Raw genomic sequence first — 20,143 nt, 5'->3', positions numbered from 1 at the left:
TCAGACCCCCCCAAATGACCCGGCACCCTGACCCTGAACCCCAAAACTGACCCCCCAAGCCTGAACACCCAAACCGGCCCTGAACCCCAAAACTGACCCCTCACCCCAAAACTGACCCCCCATCCTGACCCCGAACCCCAAAATTGATCCCAAACCTCGACTTTTCTCCCCAAAACTGACCCCAAACCCCAAAACTCACCCCCCATCCTGACCCCGAACCCCAAAACTGACCCCAAACCCTGACTTTGCTCCATAAAACTGACCCTGAACCCCAAAACTCACCCCCACCCCCGAACCCCTAAATTGATCCTGAACCCCCAAACTGACTCTGAACCCCAAAACTCATTCCCTCACCCCAACACCCCCCCAAAACTGACCCCACACCCCAACCCTGCACCCCAACCCCCCCCAGCCCCCCTTGGATCCCCTCTAGGACCCCCCACATGCCACAAGGACCCCCCCAGGGGTGCCCCCCCCCCCCCAGCCCCCCCTCACCTTGACCTCATCGGTGTCGGGGTTCTCGTCCTGCTCCCTGCGGGGCCCCCCCTGAGCCGTCTCTGCCGGAGCACATCGCGTTGGGGGGACCAGCCTGGGGCCCCCCCACACCCACTGGGACCCCCCCCAAACTGTGAACCCCCCCCCAGCCCCACTGTGCCCCCCCCAGCCCCCAAATCCTGGTGTACCCCAACCCTCACAAGGTCCCCAGACCCCTTGTGACCCCCTAGACCCACTGTGACCCCCCCAGCCCCCCAACTCCTGCTGTACCCCCAGCCCCCCAAGGTCCCCAGACCCGCCGTGACCCCCCTAGACCCACTGTGACCCCCCCAGCCCCGCTGTGACCCCCCCAGCCCCCCAACTCCTGCTGTACCCCCAGTCCTCAAAGTCCTCAGACCCGCTGTGACCCCCCTAGACCCACTGTGACCCCCCCAGCCCCCCAACTCCTGCTGTACCCCCAATCCTCAAGGTCCTCAGACCCACTGTGACCCCCCTAGACCCACTGTGACCCCCCCAGCCCCCCAACTCCTGCTGTACCCCCAGTCCTCAAGGTCCTCAGACCCCTTGTGACACCCCTAGACCCACTGTGACCCCCCCAGCCCCGCTGTGACCCCCCCAGCCCCCCAACTCCTGCTGTACCCCCAGTCCTCAAAGTCCTCAGACCCGCTGTGACCCCCCTAGACCCACTGTGACCCCCCCAGCCCCCCAACTCCTGCTGTACCCCCAGTCCTCAAGGTCCTCAGACCCCTTGTGACACCCCTAGACCCACTGTGACCCCCCCCAGCCCCCCAACTCCTGCTGTACCCCCAGTCCTCAAGGTCCCCAGACCCCTTGTGACCCCCCTAGACCCACTGTGACCCCCCTAGCCCCCCAACTCCTGCTGTACCCCCAGTCCTCAAAGTCCTCAGACCCGCTGTGACCCCCCTAGACCCACTGTGACCCCTCCAGCCCCCCAACTCCTGCTGTACCCCCAATCCTCAAGGTCCTCAGACCCACTGTGACCCCCCCAGCCCCCCAACTCCTACTGTACCCCCAGCCCCCCAAGGTCCCCAGCCCCCCTGTGCCCCCCCAGCCCCCACCCTGGGCCTGGAGGCGCGCGAGCTCCTCGCTGAGGGCGTCGTACGACTCCTCCAGGTGCCGCTTCTTCAGCTCCACCGTCTGCATGTACTCGGTCAGCGAGCGGATCTTCGCCTCGTGCTGTGGGACCAGGATCAACCACCACCCCTGGGGACGTGGCCACCACCCCTGGGGACGTGGCCACCACCCCTGCCACCCCCACGGCCACCCCAGCCCTGAGGCCACCAAACCATGGGGTCATCAAGCCATGGGATCATCAACCATGGGCTCATGCAAACATGGGGTCATCAACCATGGGGTCACCAACCATGGGGTCATCCAGCCATGGGGTCATTAACCATGAGGTCACCCAACCATGGGGTCATCCAGCCATGGGGTCATCAACCATGGGGTCTCCCAACCATGAGGTCACCAACCACGGGGTCATCCATCCATGGGGTCATTAACCATGGGGTCTTCCAACCATGGGGCCACCAAACCATGGGGTCATCAACCCTGGGGTTGCTCAACCATGGGGTTTCCCAGCCATGGGGTCACCCAACAATGGGGTCTCCAAGCCATGGGGTCATCAACCATGGGGTCTCCCAACCATGGGGTCTCCCACCATGGAGTCACCAAGCCATGGGGTCACCCAACAATGGGGTCACCAAGCCATGGGGTCATCCAGCCATGGGGTCTCCCAATCATGGGGCCACCAAACCATGGGGTCATCAACCATGGAGTCACCAAGCCATGGGGTGATTAGTCATGGGGTCTCCCAGCCATGGGGTCACCAACCATGGGGTCACCCAACCATGGGGTCACCAAACCATGGGGTCACCAAGTCATAAGGTCATCAACCATGGGGTCATAAACCATGGGGTCACCAACCATGGAGTCACCAAGCCATGGAGTCACCAAGCCACAGGGTCACCAAGCCATGGGGTCATCAAAACATGAGGTCACCAAACACCAAGGCCACCAAACACTGAGACCACCCTACCCTGAGGCCACCAAACCCTGGGGTGATGACCCCACCAAAACACGGGGTCATCGAACCCCGGCCTCACCAAATCTCAGGATCAACACACCCCATGGACACCATACCCCAAGGACACTGAGCCCTGGGGGCACCAGACCATGGGGTCATCAAGCTGTGGGGTCACTGAACTGTGAGACCACCGAGACCCTGGGCTACCAAACCCCAGGGCCTTCAAACAATGGGATCACCAAACCACGGGACCTTCAAACCATGGGATCACCAAACCACGGGACCTTCAAACCATGGGATCACCAAACCATGGGACCTTCAAACCATGGGATCACCAAACCACAGGACCTTCAAACCATGGGATCACCAAACCATGGGACCTTCAAACCATGGGATCACCAAACCACGGGACCTTCAAACCATGGGATCACCAAACCACGGGACCTTCAAACCATGGGACCTTCAAACCATGGGATCACCAAACCACGGGACCTTCAAACCATGGGATCACCAAACCACGGGACCTTCAAACCATGGGATCACCAAACCACGGGACCTTCAAACCATGGGATCACCAAACCACGGGACCTTCAAACCATGGGATCACCAAACCACGGGACCTTCAAACAATGGGATCACCAAACCATGGGACCTTCAAACCATGGGATCACCAAACCACGGGACCTTCAAACCATGGGATCACCAAGCCACAGGGCCACAAAACCTCAGGGTCACCAAACCCTGGAGCCACTGAACACCAGAGCCACCAAACCACAGGGACACCATCCCCTGGTGACACTTGCCAGTCAGCACAGCTCTTGGGAGTCTCTTGGTGGTTGGATCGATGATCCTGGAGATCTTTTCCAACCTAGTGATTCTGTGATTCCGCGACCGCCTTGAGGTCCCTCCCCACCCACCTGGGAGATGAGGAGCTGGCAGGAGGAGAGCTCACGCCCCGTCACTTCCATCTTGCGGTGACATTCCACCTGCAGGTTCTCCAGCTGCCGGCACCGCTTCACCACCGACTTCACCTCCGACTTGATCTTGCTGATGTAGAGCCGGGCGACCGTGAACTCCTCCTCGATGGCCCCGCTCACCTCCACGGGCTGGGACGGGCACGGCACAGGGGTCGGCGCGGCACGCGGACGTGGGGCACGGGGTGGGGGTGGCGGGTGGGGGTCCTCACCAGTTTGATCTCGCCGTTGCCCACGATGAGGCTGAACTCGCTGAGGTCCTTCATGAGCCCGTTGAGAACCTCGGCCGCTCGCTTGCGCTGCTGCCCACCCAGCTCCCGCACCCGCTGCAGCTCCGTCTCCAGAGACAGCGTCGTCGCCTGCGGGCACGGCCACGCCTGGCACCGCGACACCCCAGCCTGGCACCCCCAGAGCCCCAGCACCCCCAGATCCACCACCCTGGAGCCCCAGCACCACCAGATCCACCAGCCTGGAACCCCAGCACCACCAGATCCACCACCCTGGAACCCCGGCACCACCAGTTCCACCACCCTGGATCCCCAGCACCACCAGTTCCACCAACCTGGAACCACAGCACCACCAGATCCACCACCCTGGATCCCCAGCACCACCAGTTCCACCAACCCGGAACCCCAACACCACCAGATCCATGATCCTGTAACCACAGCATCATCCATCCTGGAACCCCAGCACCACAAGATCCACCATCCTGGAACCCCAGCACCACCAGATCCACAACCCTGGAACCCCAGCACCACCAGAACCACCACCCTGGAACCCCAGCACCACCAGATCCACCACCTTGGAGCCCCAGCACCACCAGTTCCACCAATCCGGAACCCCAACACCACCAGTTCCACCACCCTGTAACCCCAGCACCATCCATCCTGGAACACCAGCGCCCTGAGTTCCACCAGCCTGGAACCCCAGAACCACCAGATCCACCACCTTGGATCCCCAGCACCACCAGTTCCACCAACCCAGAACCCCAGCACCACCAGATCCATCATCCTGTAACCCCAGTATCATCCATCCTGGAACCCCAGCACCACCAGATCCACCACCATGGAACCCCAGCACCTCCAGATCCACCACCCTGGAATCCCAGCACCACCAGATCCACCACCCTGGAACCCCAGCACCACCAGATCTACCACCATGGAACCCCAACACCTCCAATTCCACCACCCTGGAACCCCAGCACCCCGAGTTCCACCACCCTGGAACCCCAGCAGGGATCCCAGTTGGGCACCCAATGAAATTCCCAGTAGCAATCCCAGCTGGGCTGGCAACTGGTGGTTCTCAAGGGTCCCACGGCCAATCCCAGTTGGGTGCCCATGGTGGTACCCACTGGGTCCACGGCCAATCCCAGTTGGGTGCCCATGGTGGTTCTCACTGGGTCCCATGGCCAATCCCAGTTGGGTGCCCATGGTGGTTCTCAAGGGTCCCATGGCCAATCCCAGTTGGGTGCCCATGGTGGTTCTCAAGGGTCCCATGGCCAATCCCAGTTGGGTGCCCATGGTGGTACCCACTGGGTCCACGGCCAATCCCAGTTGGGTGCCCATGGTGGTTCTCACTGGGTCCCATGGCCAATCCCAGTTGGGTGCCCATGGTGGTTCTCAAGGGTCCCATGGCCAATCCCAGTTGGGTGCCCATGGTGGTTCTCACTGGGTCCCATGGCCAGTCGCAGTTGGTGCCCATGGTGGTTCCCACTGGGTCCATGGCCAATCCCAGTTGGGTGCCCATGGTGCTTCTCACTGGGTCCATGGCCAATCCCAGTTGGGTGCCCATGGTGCTTCTCAAGCATCCCATGGCCAATCCCAGTTGGGTGCCCATGGTGGTTCCCACTGGGTCCCACAGCCAATTCCAGTTGGTACCCATGGTGGTTCCCACTGGGTCCCATCTCCAACCCCATCTAGGTGTGTTCTGGTGGTCCCAGGGGTGCTGGGGGGGTCACCTCGGTGCGGGCCAGCTCGTCGGCCAGCCGGCGGTTGTGGCGCCCGGTGTCCTCGGCCTCCTGGGCTTTGCGGTCGTAGCTTCGCGCCAGCTCCTCCAGCGCCGCCAGCACCTCGGCCACCTCGGCCCGCGCTGCCCCGTGCTCGGCACGAAGAGCTGCCAGCTCCCGCCGCGCCGCCTCCCCTCCGCCCCGCGCCGCCGCCAGCACCTGGGAACAAGGGGTCCCAGAGGGGTCCCAAGGGTCAGAGATGAGGGATCTGGTGGTTCTCAGAAGGGTCCCACGGCCAACTCCAGTTGGGTGCCCATGGTGGTCTTCAATGGGGTCCCAGGGGATGAGGTTGGAGGGGTCCAAGTGGGTCCCAGAGGGGTCCCAATGGTCAGGGATGAGGGATCCAGGGAGGGGTCCCAAGGGATGAGGTTGGAGGGTCCATGGGGGTCCCAGAGGGGTCCCAAGGGTCAGAGATGAGGGATCTGGTGGTTCTCAGAAGGGTCCCATGGCCAATCCCGGTTGGGTGCCCATGGTTGTTCTCAGTGGGGTCCCAGGGAATGAGATTGGAGGGGTCCATGAGGGCCCTAGAGGGGTCCCAAGGGTCAAGGATGAGGGATCTGGGGAGGGGTCCCAAGGGATGAGGTTGGAGGGTCCATGGGGGTCCCAGAGGGGTCCCAAGGGTCAGAGATGAGGGATCTGGTGGCTCTCAGAAGGGTCCCATGGCCAACTCCAGTTGGGTGCCCATGGTGGTCTTCAATGGGGTCCCAGGGAATGAGATTGGAGGGGTCCAAGTGGGTCTCAGAGGGGTCCCAAGGGTCAAGGATGAGGGATCTGGTGGTTCTCAGAAGGGTCCCATGGCCAACTCCAGTTGGGTGCCCATGGTGGTCTTCAATGGGGTCCCAGGGAATGAGATTGGAGGGGTCCATGAGGGTCCTAGAGGGGTCCCAAGGGTCAGGGATGAGGGATCTGGGGAGGGGTCCCAGGGGTGAGGTTGGAAGGCTCCCAAGGGGTCCCAGAGGGGAATCCCAGAGGTCAAGGTGGCAGGTCCTCAGGAGGGGTTCCGAGGAGGGGTCTCAGGGGTCAGAGTTGGGGGTCCCAGAGGGTTCCCAGGGTCAGGGTTGGGGGGTTCCTGGGGTCCCCGAGGCATGAGGCTGGGGTCCCAGCAGGGGGCAGTTGTGGGGTCCCAGGGAGGTTGGGGGACACACATGGGGGCTGGTGGGGGGCACCCCCTCACCTCCTCCTGGTCCAGCATCTGCTGCTTGAGCTTCTCCATGATCTGGCTCTGCTGGTTGATCTCGTCGTCCTGGAAGGGGGAAGATGGGACAGGAGGGTCCGTGCGGCCGCCCCGAGGGGTTGGGGGTGGCAAGGGAGGGACTCGGGGGGTCCTGGGGGCAGCCAGGAGGTCCTGAGGGTCCCGGGGGGCTGTGAAAACTGGAGATGCTGAGAGGACTGGGAGGTTTCCAGAGGTTCTGGAGAGTTTTGAGCGAACTGAGAGGTCCTGAGGGTCCTGGGGGGCTGTGGGTCCTGGGGATGTTGGGAGGACTGGGAGGTCCCCAAGGGTCGCGGAGATAATGGGAGGACTGGGAGGTCCCCAAGGGTCCTGAGGATGTTGGGAGGACTGGGAGGTCCCCAAGGGTCTTGGGGAGTTTCGGAGAGATTGGGAGGTCCCCAAGGTTCTTGAGGAGTCTTGGAGAGACTGGGAGGTCTCCAAGGGTCCTGGGGATGTTGGGGAGAACTGGGAGGTCCCCAAGCGTCTTGGGGAGTTTCAGTGAGACTAAGAGGTCCCCAAGGTTCTTGGAGTGTCTTGGTGAGACTGGGAGGTCCTCAAGTGTCCTGTGGAGTCTCAGGGGTTCTGGGAGGTCCCAGCAGGTCTAGGGGTCTTTGGGGGACCCCAGTGAACCAGGGGAGAGGTCCTGGGGTGGGGTCTCCACCTTGTCATCCAGCTGCTTGTAGAGTTTGCGGATCTCCTCCTCGTACTTGCGCCGTTCCTCGTCCGAGATGTGGATGACGATGGAGGAGCTGTTGTCGTTGAGGGGGGTCTCCCCGATGGGGCCTGTTCCCTCGTCTGTCCCCTCGCCTGTCCCCTCGCCCGTCCCGGCCTCCGCCTCGCTCCCGCTCAGCTGCTCCGTCTCGGGAACGGCTTCTCCTGGAGAACCAGGGTGTTGAGGTGGTGGGATGGGATGGGATGGGATGGAGATGGGATGGGATGGGATGGGATGGGATGGGATGGGATGGGATGGAGATGGAGATGGAGATGGGGATGGGATGGGATGGGATGGGATGGGATGGGATGGGATGGAGATGGGATGGAGATGGAGATGGAGATGGAGATGGAGATGGGGATGGGATGGGATGGGATGGGATGGGATGGGATGGAGATGGAGATGGGATGGAGATGGAGATGGAGATGGAGATGGAGATGGGGATGGGATGGAGATGGGATGGAGATGGGATGGGATGGGATGGGATGGGATGGAGATGGGATGGGATGGGATGGGATGGGATGGGATGGGATGGGATGGGATGGAGATGGGATGGGATGGGATGGGATGGAGATGGGATGGGATGGGATGGGATGGGATGGGATGGAGATGGGATGGGATGGGATGGAGATGGAGATGGGATGGGATGGGATGGGATGGGATGGAGATGGGATGGGATGGGATGGGATGGGATGGGATGGGATGGGATGGGATGGGATGGGATGGGATGGAGATGGGATGGGATGGGATGGGATGGGATGGGATGGAGATGGGATGGGATGGGATGGGATGGGATGGAGATGGGATGGGATGGGATGGAGATGGGATGGGGATGGAGATGGGATGAGGATGGAGATGGAGATGGGGATGGGATGGGATGGGATGGAGATGGGATGGGATGGGATGGGATGGGATGGGATGGGATGGGATGGGATGGAGATGGGATGGGATGAGATGGGATGGGATGGAGATGGAGATGGGATGGGATGGAGATGGAGATGGAGATGGGATGGGATGGGATGGGATGGAGATGGGATGGAGATGGGATGGGATGGGATGGGATGGAGATGGGATGGGATGGAGATGGAGATGGGATGGGATGGGATGGGATGGGATGGGATGGGATGGAGATGGGATGGAGATGGGATGGAGATGGGATGGGATGGGATGGGATGGGATGGGATGGAGATGGAGATGGGATGGGATGGGATGGGATGGAGATGGGATGGGATGGGATGGGATGGAGATGGAGATGGGATGGGATGGGATGGGATGGGATGGGATGGAGATGGAGATGGAGATGGGGATGGAGATGGGATGGGATGGAGATGGAGATGGGATGGGATGGATCCCCCCTCAGATGTTTGGGGTCCATTCTCACCGCTGCGCCAGCGGCTCAGCTCAGCCTCCAGCTTGGCAATGGTCTCCTTCAACACCTTGTTCTTCTCCTTCTCCTTCTCATACTTCTTCTTCCACTGCTCGGCCGTCAGCTCCAGGTTCACCGATGCCGTGTTCTTGATGGTCTTGGCCCTGGGTGCAGTTGGGGGACCCTTCAATGGGACCCCCCCCTTTCCAGGCAGCACCCCCTGAGGTGTCCACCACAGCGACCTCCATCCTAAGGTCAACCTTGGACCCACCACCAGGTTTGGGGTCCCCCTGGGGTACTTTGGGGGGGTCATGGTGGCCTGGGTGGGTGCTGTTGGGGTGCAACGGGGTGAAGCTCAGGTGAAAATGGGGTGCTTGGGGTAATGTTGGGGTGAAGTCGGGGGGCGATGGAGTGTGGTTGGGGTGCAATGGGTGAAGTTGGGGTGCAACGGGTGCATGGGTCAAAGTTGGGGTGCCATGGGTGCATGGAGTGAAGTTGGGGTGCTATGGGTGCTTGAGATGATGTCGGGGTGAAGTTGGGTTGTGATGGGTGCTTGAGGTGATGTTGGGGTACGGTTGGGTTGCAAAGGCTGCATGGGGTGCAGCTGGGGTGAAGTTGGGGTACAGGGGGTGCTGTTTGAGTGAAGTTGGGGTTCAATGGGTCCTGTTTGAGTGAAGTTGGGGTGCAGGGGGTGCTGCTTGGGTGAAGTTGGGGTACAGTGGGTGCTGTTTGAGAGAAGTTGGGGTGCAATGAGTGCTGTTGGGGTGCAGTTGGGGGACAACAGGAGAGCAGCTGAGGTGTGGTTGGCTTGCAAAGGCTGCAGTCGGGGTGCAGTCGGGGTGCAGGAGGGGGTCCATGGGTGCCTGGGGGATGTTGGGGTGCAGGGGGACCCCTCTTCCCCACCTCTGGCCGAACATGAGGGTGGATTTGGTCTCGGCATCGTTGTAGCTGGAGGGGGAGCAGCAGATGAACATGGTCGTGCGGCAGTTCCCACCCAGCGAGTCCTGCAGGATCCGCGTCATCTTGCTGTCCCGGTACGGCACATACGCCTTCTGCGGGGAAAAGGGGGTTCAGGGGGGACCCCCCCAGCCTTCCCCGGGGGCTGCAGGTGCAGTCGGGGTGCAGCGGGTCCATGGGGTGAAGTTGGGGTGAAACGGGTTCATCAGGTGATGTTGGAATGTGAGATGTCCATGGGGTGAAGCTAGGGGTCAGTGGGATCATGGGGTGCAGTTGGAGGTCAATGGGATCGTGGGGTGCAGTTGGGGGTCAAGGGGTTCATAGGGTGAAGTTGGGGGTCAGAGGGTTCATGGGGTGAAGTTGGGGGTCAGTGGGATCATGGGGTGCAGTTGGGGGTCAATGGGATCATGGGGTGCAGTTGGGGGTCAAGGGGTTCATAGGGTGAAGTTGGGGGTCAATGGGATCATGGGGTGCAGTTGGGGGTCAAGGGGTTCATAGGGTGAAGTTGGGGGTCAATGGGATCGTGGGGTGCAGTTGGGGGTCAAGGGGTTCATAGGGTGCAGTTGGGGGTCAATGGGATCATAGGGTGAAGTTGGGGGTCAATGGGATCATGGGGCGCAGTTGGGGGTCAAGGGGTTCATGGGGTGAAGTTTGAGGTCAATGGGATCATGAGGTGAAGTTGAGGGTCAATAGGATCATGGGGTGCCGTTGGGGGTCAGGGGGTGAAGTTGGGGGTCAGGGGGTTCATAGGGTGAAGTTGGGGGTCAATGGGATCATGGGGTGCCGTTGGGGGTCAGGGGGTGAAGTTGGGGGTCAGGGGGTTCATAGGGTGAAGTTGGGGGTCAATGGGATCATGGGGTGAAGTTGGGGGTCAGGGGGTCCTTGGGGTGAAGTTGAGGGTCAGGGTGTGTGTGTGGGGAAGTTGGGGGTCAATGGGATCATGGGGTGAAGTTGGGGGTCAATGGGTTCATGAGGTGCAGTTGGGGGTCAATCAGTTCATGGGGTGCAGTTGGGGGTCAAGGGGTTCATGGGGTGAAGTTGGGGGTCAATGGGATCATGGGGTGCAGTTGGGGGTCAGGGGGTTCCTGAGGAGCCGTGGGGTGAGGCTCTCACCGTGCCCTCGGCCAGGGCCGAGATGACGTTGCCCAACGCCGAGAGGGACTTGTTGATGTTCTTGGCCTCGTCCAGCACGGCGCCCTCGGCCCCCGTCTTGCTGACCTGGGGGGCTGGGCAGCTCAGAGACCCCCGTGGGACCACCCCCACCCCAGGGACCCCCCAAGATCCCAAACCCAAGGGTGACACCAGCTGTGAAACCCCCAATCCAAGTGACCCTTCATCCAAAGACCCCACCTCAACCTGAAGACCCCAGACCCCAATGTCCCACAGGTGCCCCCCCATCTCCCCACCCTTCCAATGTCCCCCTTGGGAAAACCTCCACGGAGGTTCCTCCAGGAACCTCCCATCCCACGTCCTCCAGCACAATCCCAGACCCTCCCCAGCCCAAGCTCCTCCACAGTCCCTCGGGGCTGGGGTCCCCCTGACCTTCTCACTCCCGGCCAGGTCCACCAGGTAGAGCTTCCCGCTGAGCTTCTGCTCCGTCTCCACGTTCTCCTGCTTGATGTTGATGAGGAAGATGCTGTGGCTGCGGGAGCTGTGCTCGTTCATGTCTGTGGGGACGGTGAGAAGCTGCAGTGCCTGCATCTCCAACTGCAGGGACCTCCAAACCCCACGGGACCCCCACCTCGCCCTGGAGACCCCATGGGACCCTGGGGATCCCCCACTGCTTTCCAGAGACCTCGTGATTCCACATGGACTCCATTGTAGCCCAATGACCACTGGAGCACCCCATGGACCCTACAGCACCCCAGGGACCCCCATGGTGCTCCAGGGACCACCATGGTGCTCTGATGAACCCCACATTCCTCTACGGACCCTACAGCACCCCAGGGACCCCCATGGTGCCCCAAGGACCTCTACAGCACCCTATGGACCCTACAGCACCCCAGGGACCTCATGATGACCCCCAAGGATCTCCATGGTGCCCCAAGGACCTCTACAGCACCCTATGGACCCTACAGCACCCCAGGGACCTCATGATCACCCCAATGGACCTCCATGGTGCCCCAAGAACCTTTACGTTCCCCTATAGACCCTACAGCACCCCAGGGACCATGATGGTGTCCCAAGGACCCCTACGTTCTCCTATGGACCCTACAGCACCCCAAGGACCCCCATGGTGCTCCAGGGACCTCCATGGTTCTCTGATGAGCCCTACGTTCCCCTGTGGACCCTACAGCACCCCAGGGACGTCATGATGATCCCCATGGACCTCCATGGTGCCCCAAGGACCTCTACAGCACCCTATGGACCCTACAGCACCCCAGGGACCTCCATGGTGCTCCAGGGACCTCCATGATGCTCTGATGAACCCCACATCCTCCTATAGACCCTACAGCACCCCAAGGACCTCATGATGACCCCCAAGGACCTCCATGGTGCTCTGATGAACCCCACATTCCTCTATGGACCCTACAGCACCCCAGGGACCTCATGATGACCCCCATGGACCTCCATGGTGCCCCAAGAACATTTACGTCCCCCTATAGACCCTACAGCACCCCAGGGACTTTATGGTGCCCCAGGGACCATGATGGTGTCCCAAGGACCCCTACGTCCCCCTGTGGACCCTATAGCACCCCAAGGACCCCCATGGTGCTCCAGGGACCTCCATGGTGCTCTGATGAGCCCTACGGCACCCTATGGACCCTACAGCATCCCAGGGACTGCATGGTGCCTCAAGGATGTCCATGGTGTCCCAAGGACCCCTATATCCCCCTATGGACCCTACAGCACCCCAAGGACCTCCTGATGCCCCCCATGGACCTCCATGGTGCCCCAAGAACCTTTACGTTCCCCTATAGACTCTACAGCACCCCAGGGACTTTATGGTGCCCCAGGGACCATGATGGTGTCCCAAGGACCCCTACATTCCCCTGTGGACCCTACAGCACCCCAGGGACCCCCATGGTGCCCCAAGGACCTCTACATCCCCCTATAGACCCTACAGCACCCCAGGGACCTCCATGGTGCTCCAGGGACCTCCATGGTGCTCTGATGAACCCTACGTCCCCCTATGGACCCTACAGCACCCCAGGGACTCCATGGTGCCTCAAGGATGTCCATGGTGTCCCAAGGACCCCTACGTCCCCCTATGGACCCTACAGCACCCCAGGGACCTCATGATGACCCCCAAGGACCTCCATGGTGCCCCGAGGACCTCTACGGCACTATACGGACCCTACAGCACACTAGAGACTCCACGGTGCCTCAAGAACCTTCATGGTGCCCCGAAGAGACCCATAGTGCCCTGATGACCCCTAGGGCACCCCAACATCACCCCAGGGGCCCCAATCATGCCCCAGGCCCCCCCAGCACCCGTCCCGTGTCCTCACTGGTGACTGCCACGTGCCGGTTGGATTTGCCTTCATCGATGACGTCCAGGATCTCCTCAGGGCTGGAGACGAAGCGCTCGGTGCAGCCCTGGGGGTGGTGGGATCCCAGTTTCACCTCTTGGGGTTCTCCTTGGGGTTCCCCTCACCCACGGGACCCCCGCTGGGCTCCCCTCACCTTGACGTAGGGAACACGGTTCTTGTCCTCGTGCACCGAGAGGTTGGTCTTGGTCACTGGGGGGAACACAGGGGAGGGGGTGGGGACACACCAACACTCTCTGGGAGCTCCCCAGTACCTCCCAGTGCTCCCCAGTACCTCCCAGTTCTCCACAGCACCCACCTAGTAGCTCCCAGTACCCACCCAGTGACTCCCAGTGCTCCTCCACATCCTTCCAGTGCCTCCCAGTGCTCTCCAGCACCCACCTAGTAGCTCCCAGTACCCACCCAGTGCCTCCCAGTGCTCCTCCACATCTTCCAGTGACTCCCAGCGCTTCCCAGTACCCACCGAGTGCCCATCCAGTGCCACCCAGTGACTCCCAGTGCTCCCCAGTACCTCCCAGTTCTCCACAGCACCCACCTAGTACCTCCCAGTATCCACCCAGTGCCTCCCAGTGCTCCTCCACATCCTTCCAGTGCCTCCCAGGGCTCCCCAGTACCTCCCAGTTCTCCACAGCACCCACCTAGTACCTCCCGGTACCCACCCAGTGCTTCCCAGTGCTCCTCCACATCCTTCCAGTGACTCCCAGTGCTTCCCAGTACCCACTGAGTGCCCATCCAGTGCCACCCAGTGACTCCCAGTGCTCTCCAGCACCCAGCTAGTACCTCCCAGTATCCACCCAGTGCCTCCCAGTGCTCCTCCACATCCTTCCAGTGCCTCCCAGTGCTCTCCAGCACCCATCTAGTACCTCCCACTACCCACCCAGTGCCTCCCAGTGCTCCCCAGTACCTCCCAGTTCTCCACAGCACCCACCTAGTACCTCCCGGTACCCACCCAGTGCCTCCCAGTGCTCCTCCACATCCTTCCAGTGCCTCCCAGTGCTCCCCAGTGCCTCCCGGTGCTCCCCAGTACCCACCCAGTGCAGCCCACAGTGCTCCCCAGTCCCTCTAACCTTTTCAGTCCCCCTAGTGCCTCCCAGTATCCCCCAGTACTCCCAGTTCCCCCCCCCAACTCACTGTCCAGCAGGTCCCGGATCTTGTCCAGGTAGATTTCAAAGTAAGAAACCTGTGAGGAAGGAATTGGGGAGAGGTGGGGTGGGTGGGAACCCAACCTCCCAGTGCCTCCCAGTGCCTCCCAGTGCCTCCCAGTGCCTCCCAGTGCCCCACCTTGATGTGGAACTCGAGGTTCTCATCCATGGAGTAGATGTGGTTGAAGATGTCCTGGGCGATGCGAGGGATGATGCCCATCTGCTGGGGGTCGTGAAGCTTCCCCTGGGGTGGAGGTGGGTCGGGGGGGTCGTGAACCCCCAAAAATGGGGGGTCAGGCCCCCTCGAAAGCGTTGGGACCCCCCAAAAAGCCCAGACCATCCCCCCTACCCCTCCTCACCTCCATGGTGTGGGTCTTGCCTGATGACGTCTGCCCGTAGGCGAAGATGGTGCCGTTGTATCCAGCCAACACGTCTGGAGGAACAAGGAGGGGGTATTGGGGACCCCCCCCCAAAAAACCTCCAGGAACCTCTCAGGACACTCAGGGGCCCCCAAAATCCTGAGGGGTTCCCCAAGGTCTCCCCAATTCCCTCAAAACCCTAGGACCACCCGATCACCCCATGGTAGCTGAGGTCACCTCAGGGCCCCAAGGGACCTCAGAGAAACCCCCCCCCCAAGGTCTCCCTGTCCCCCCAAACCACAAGGGGCTCCCCAAGGCTCTCCCTGACCCCCCAAAACCCTGGAGACCCCAATGACCCACCCAAAGTGACCCCAAGGTCTCCTGGACCCCCCAAGGTCCCTCTAACAAGGTCAGCCCCAACGCTGCCCCTGTCCCCTCCTAGTACTCCCACTGTCCCCATGGCTCTGGGTGTCCCTGGGGGGGGGTTCCCCAATTTTCCCCACCCAGAGGACCCCCCAGGGCCCCCCTAAACCCCTGGAGACCTCAGTGACACCCCACAATGTCCTGCAGGGACCCCAAGATCTCCTGGACGCCTCCAAGGTCCCTCCAAGCTTCTCCATTGTCCCCCCCCCAAAGCACCTCCCAGTTTCCCATGGACCTGGGTGTCCCTAGAGGGGGGTTCCCAAGTTTGGACCCCCCCAGGCCCCCCCAAAGCCCTGGAGATCCCTCACCCTTGACGATCTGCATGGCGCAGGCATGGTAGACCTGCTCCTGGGTGGTGTTGGGGGGGAAGACGCGGTCAAAGACGTAGGTTTTACCCTGGGGGGGGGTGTGAACATGGGGGTCAGTGGCCAGCAGAGACCCCCCCAAAAGGGCTGGGGGCTCAGCCGGCCTCAGGGCACCGGTAAGTCCCAATGAATCCCAGTAAGGGTGGTGGGAGGTTGCAGGGGGACCAGTAGGTCCCTGTTAATCCCAGTAAGGGAGGTTGCAAGGACACCAGTCCCAGTGAATCCCAGTAAGGGAGGTCGCAAGGGCATCAGTCCCAGTTAATCCCACTAAGGGAGGTGGGAGATTGAAGGGCGACCAGTAATTTCCAGTAAATCCCAGTAAGGGAGGTTGTAAGGGCACCGGTCCCAGTGAATTTCAGTAAGGGAGGTGGCAGGGGAACCAATAAATCCCAGTGAATCCCAGTAAGGGAGGTGGGAGGTTGCAGGGGGACCAGTAATTCCCAGTTAATCCCAGTAAGGGAGGTTGCAAGGACACCAGTCCCAGTTAATCCCGGTAAGGGAGGTGGGAGGTTCAGGGAGACCAGTAGGTCCCAGTGAATCCCAGTAAGGGAGGTTGCAAGGGCACCAGTCCCAGTGAATCCCAGTAAGGGAGGTGGGAGGTTGAAGGGGGACCAGTAATTTCCAGTAAATCCCAGTAAGGGAGGTTATAAGGGCACCGGTCCCAGTTAATCCCAGTAAGGGAGGTGGCAGGGAGACCAATAAATCCCAGTGAATCCCAATAAGGGAGGTTGTAAGGGCACCAGTCCCAGTGAATCCCAGTAAGGGAGGTGGGAGGTTGCAGTGGGACCAGTAGGTCCCAGTGAATCCCAGTAAGCAAGGTTGTAAGGGCACCAGTCCCAGTGAATCCCAGTAAGGGAGGTGGGAGGTTGCAAGGAGAACATTAGGTCCCAGTTAATCCCAGTAAGGGAAGTCGCAAGGGCACCAGTTCCAGTGAATCCCAGTAAGGGAAGTGTCAGGGGGACCAGTAATTCCCAGTTTATCCCAGTAAGGGAGGTGTCAGGGGGACCAGTAATTCCCAGTTTATCCCAGTAAGGGAGGTGTCAGGGCACTCCAGGCCCCCCCCCAACCCCCCCCGGCCCGGAGCTGTCCAGGCCCCGGTGCTGAAACCGCCGCAGCCGCCGCGGGGACGGACGGACACGGGGACAGACGGACACGGGGACGGACGGACACGGGGACGGACGGACACGGGGACGGACGGACGCGGGGACGGACGGACACGGGGACAGACGGGAGACACCAGCCCCGCCCCCCCCCCCAGCCCCAGCGCATCCGTCGCAGCGCGGCGCAGACACAACCGCCCCTCCCCCCACGGAGTCCAACCCCCCCCATAGACCCCTCGGCCCCCCACAGACCCCCACAGACCCCCATACACCCTACGGATCCTTATAGATCCCCATACATCCCACAGACCCCCATAGACCCCCATAGATCCCACAGATCCCCGTAGACCCCCACAGACCCCACAGATCCCCACAGACCCCCGTAGACCCCACAGATCCCCATAGACCCTCATACATCCCCACAGACCCCACAGACCCCCCAGATCCCCATAGACCCCCACAAATCCCCACAGATCCTCATAGACCCCTATAGACCCCCCCATAGACCCCCCCAAATCCTCATAGACCCCCACAGATCCTCATAGACCCCCATAGTCCGCCATAGATCCTACACCCCCATAGATCCCGAAACATCCTCATAGATCCCCACAGATCCCCATAGAACCTCATAGACCCCCATAGGCCCCCACAGACCCCCACAGATCCCCATGAACCCTCATACAACTCCACAGACCCCCACAAATCCCCACAGATCCTCATAGATCCCTATAGACCCCCCCATAGACCCCCCAATTCCTCATAGACCCCCACAGATCCTCATAGACCCCCATAGTCCCCCATAGGTCCCCACAGACCCCTGTAGAACCCCATAGACTCCCACAGACCCTCATAGATCCCCATAGACCCCCAAACACCCCCATAGGTCCCCATACATCCTCAAACATCCTCGTAGATCCTCACAGATCCCTCAGGCCCCCATCCAGTCCACAGATCCCCAAAGGTGCCCATAGACCCTCACTCCCCTACTGCCCCATAGACCCCCAAACATCCTCACAGCCCCACACCGATCCCCATAGATCCCCGAACATCCTCATAGATCCCTATAGATCCCCATAGACCCTTCACTCTCCCTACACCCCCACAGAGCCTCATAGATCTCCATAGACCCCCCAGCCCCCCATAGGCCCTCAGAGATCCCCAAACATCCTCCTAGATCCCCAGAGATCCCCGTAGACCCCTCAGCCCCTCATAGTCCCCGACTCAGGCACAAACATCCTCATAGATACCTCAGCCCCCCATACACCCCATAGCTCCCCATAGACCCCTCAGCCCCTATAGGTCCCCATAGATCCCTACAGATCCCCACAAATCCCATAGACCCCTCAGCCCCCCATGCACCCCCATAGACCCCCATAGACCCCCATAGACCCCCAGACATCCTCAGAGATCCCCATAGATCCCCATAGACACCCACAGACCCCTAGAGACCCTCCTAGTTCCCCCCCAGCCCCCCATATACCCTAAAGATGCCCACAGACCCCTAGAGACCCCCCCATAGCCCCCCCAGACCCCTATAGCCCCCCCCAGCTCCCATACACTCCATTGATGCCCACAGGTCCTTATAGCCCCCCCAGACCCCCATAGCCCCATAGCCCCTCCCCCGGCCCCCATACACCCCATAGATTCCCACAGACCCCTAGAGACCCCCATAGCCCCCCCCCCGACCCCTATAGCCCCCCCCAGACCCCATACACTCCACAGATGCCCACAGATCCCTATAGCCCCCCCAGACCCCTATAGCCCCATAGACCCCCCCCAGGCCCCCATACACTCCATAGATTCCCCTAGACCCCTAGAGACCCCCCATAGCCCCCCCCCAGCTCCCATACACCCCATTGATGCCCACAGGTCCCTATAGCCCCCCCCAGGCCCCCATACACCCCATAGATTCCCATAGACCCCTAGAGACCCCCTATAGCCCCCCCCCAGCTCCCATACACCCCATTGATGCCCACAGGTCCCTATAGACCCCCCACACCCCATAGATTCCCACAGACCCCTAGAGACCCCCTATAGCCCCCCCCAGCTCCCATACACCCCATTGATGCCCACAGGTCCCTGTAGCCCCCCCCCAGACCCCCATAGCCCCATAGCCCCCCTCCCCCAGGCCCCCATACACTCCATAAATTCCCCATGAGCCCTAGAGACCCCCCATAGCCCCCCCCCCCGACCCCTATAGCCCCCCCCAGACCCCATACACCCCATTGATGCCCACAGGTCCCTATAGCCCCCCCCAGACCCCCATAGCCCCATAGCCCCCCCCAGGCCCCCATACACTCCATAAATTCCCCTAGACCCCTAGAGACCCCCATAGCTCCCCCAGACCCCTATAGCCCCATAGCCCCCCCCAGACCCCATACACTCCATAGATTCCCCCAGACCCCTATAACCCCATAGCCCCCCCCGGCCCCCATACACCCCATAGATTCCCCCAGACCCCTAGAGACCCCCCATAGCCCCCCCAGACCCCTATAACCCCATAGCCTCCCCCAGACTCCCACAGCCCCCCCATCCTCCCCCCCTGCCACCCCCCCGCATCCCCTGTTCCCCCCCTCAGCCCCCACCTTCCCCCCCCCCCCGCAACACCCTGCATTGCGCCACAACACCTACGGAGCCCCCCCCTCCCGCACCCCCTATGCCCCCCCCACCCCCTCAAATCCCCCCCCCCTCAAAGAACACCCCCCACACACCTTCTCCCATGCAGGAGACCCCCCCAGACCCTTCCCTATGCAGGAGGGGGGGCGGTTTATGGGGGGGAGCGTTATATGGGGGGACTTGGACACAGCCCCTGAGCCCCCCCCCTCCCCAACAAAGGGCCAAGCTGGGGGGGGGGGCAGATTCTGCAGAAAATTCCACCCCCCATCACTGCCTTTGGGGCTGGGGGGGGGGGCAAGGCGTCTCCACTCATTGTAAACATCCCCCCCCACCCCCCATACTGGGCTGGACTGGGGGAAACTGGGAGAGATGGAAAGATTAAAAAAGGAATGGGGGGGGCAAGGGAAACGCCCTGGGGGGGGAGGGCAGGGCTGCCCCGGCCACACCCAAAGCGATTCTCCCCCCCCAACAGCCTCTGCCCCCCCCCCCCAAGCTGATGTCACCCCCTCCCCCAAGCTTGTCCCCCCCCCACCTGGCTGTTTTTCCCCAAACTTGGCTGTTTCCCCCCCCAAACTTGCGGTTAACCCCTCTAAGGTGTATTCCCCCCCCCCACCTCGAGGCTGGGGTGGGGGTGGGGGGGTGTCTCTGTGCCCCCCCCCCAAAAAAAACCAACAAACTCACCCCCACCACGACGCTGTCATCGCCCTGGAAAACAGGCAGGAATTTATCCCCCCGCAGAATCTCCGCCTGGTTGAGGGGCCGGAACCGGCACAGGACCTTGATGCTGCACTCGGTGCTGGGCTCGGCCATGGCGGGGGGGGCCGGGGGGGGCACGGCCAGGAGACACTGGGGGGGCCCAAAGGTGCTGCTGGTACCCGCGG

The 20,143-nt window shown here is 61.6% G+C and overlaps 1 protein-coding gene across 2 annotated transcripts in view; it reads right to left on the bottom strand.

Annotated features, from left to right (window-relative positions):
* The window catches only part of KIF5A (kinesin family member 5A), a 39,257-nt gene extending 19,185 nt beyond the window's left edge, over positions 1-20,072 (bottom strand). For both annotated transcript variants that reach the window (XM_069878987.1, XM_069878988.1), the window contains exons 1-18: positions 19,944-20,072; positions 15,490-15,577; positions 14,759-14,832; positions 14,539-14,643; positions 14,389-14,437; positions 13,394-13,449; positions 13,219-13,306; positions 11,309-11,433; positions 10,880-10,984; positions 9,713-9,861; positions 8,825-8,973; positions 7,393-7,607; positions 6,696-6,764; positions 5,474-5,680; positions 3,729-3,875; positions 3,460-3,648; positions 1,575-1,692; positions 496-557 (exon numbers count right to left, since the gene is read on the bottom strand). In XM_069878987.1, the coding sequence (XP_069735088.1) occupies positions 496-557; positions 1,575-1,692; positions 3,460-3,648; positions 3,729-3,875; positions 5,474-5,680; positions 6,696-6,764; positions 7,393-7,607; positions 8,825-8,973; positions 9,713-9,861; positions 10,880-10,984; positions 11,309-11,433; positions 13,219-13,306; positions 13,394-13,449; positions 14,389-14,437; positions 14,539-14,643; positions 14,759-14,832; positions 15,490-15,577; positions 19,944-20,072 (2,124 nt within the window). The remainder of the gene's footprint in view (positions 1-495; positions 558-1,574; positions 1,693-3,459; positions 3,649-3,728; positions 3,876-5,473; positions 5,681-6,695; positions 6,765-7,392; positions 7,608-8,824; positions 8,974-9,712; positions 9,862-10,879; positions 10,985-11,308; positions 11,434-13,218; positions 13,307-13,393; positions 13,450-14,388; positions 14,438-14,538; positions 14,644-14,758; positions 14,833-15,489; positions 15,578-19,943) is intronic.
* Between the last annotated feature and the right edge of the window lie 71 nt (positions 20,073-20,143).

Source organism: Phaenicophaeus curvirostris, chromosome 30 (genome assembly GCF_032191515.1).
Source record: "Phaenicophaeus curvirostris isolate KB17595 chromosome 30, BPBGC_Pcur_1.0, whole genome shotgun sequence".
NCBI lineage: Eukaryota > Metazoa > Chordata > Aves > Cuculiformes > Cuculidae > Phaenicophaeus > Phaenicophaeus curvirostris.
Note: the sequence above shows the minus strand (reverse complement) of the source record. Positions and strands in the feature narration are given on the sequence as shown.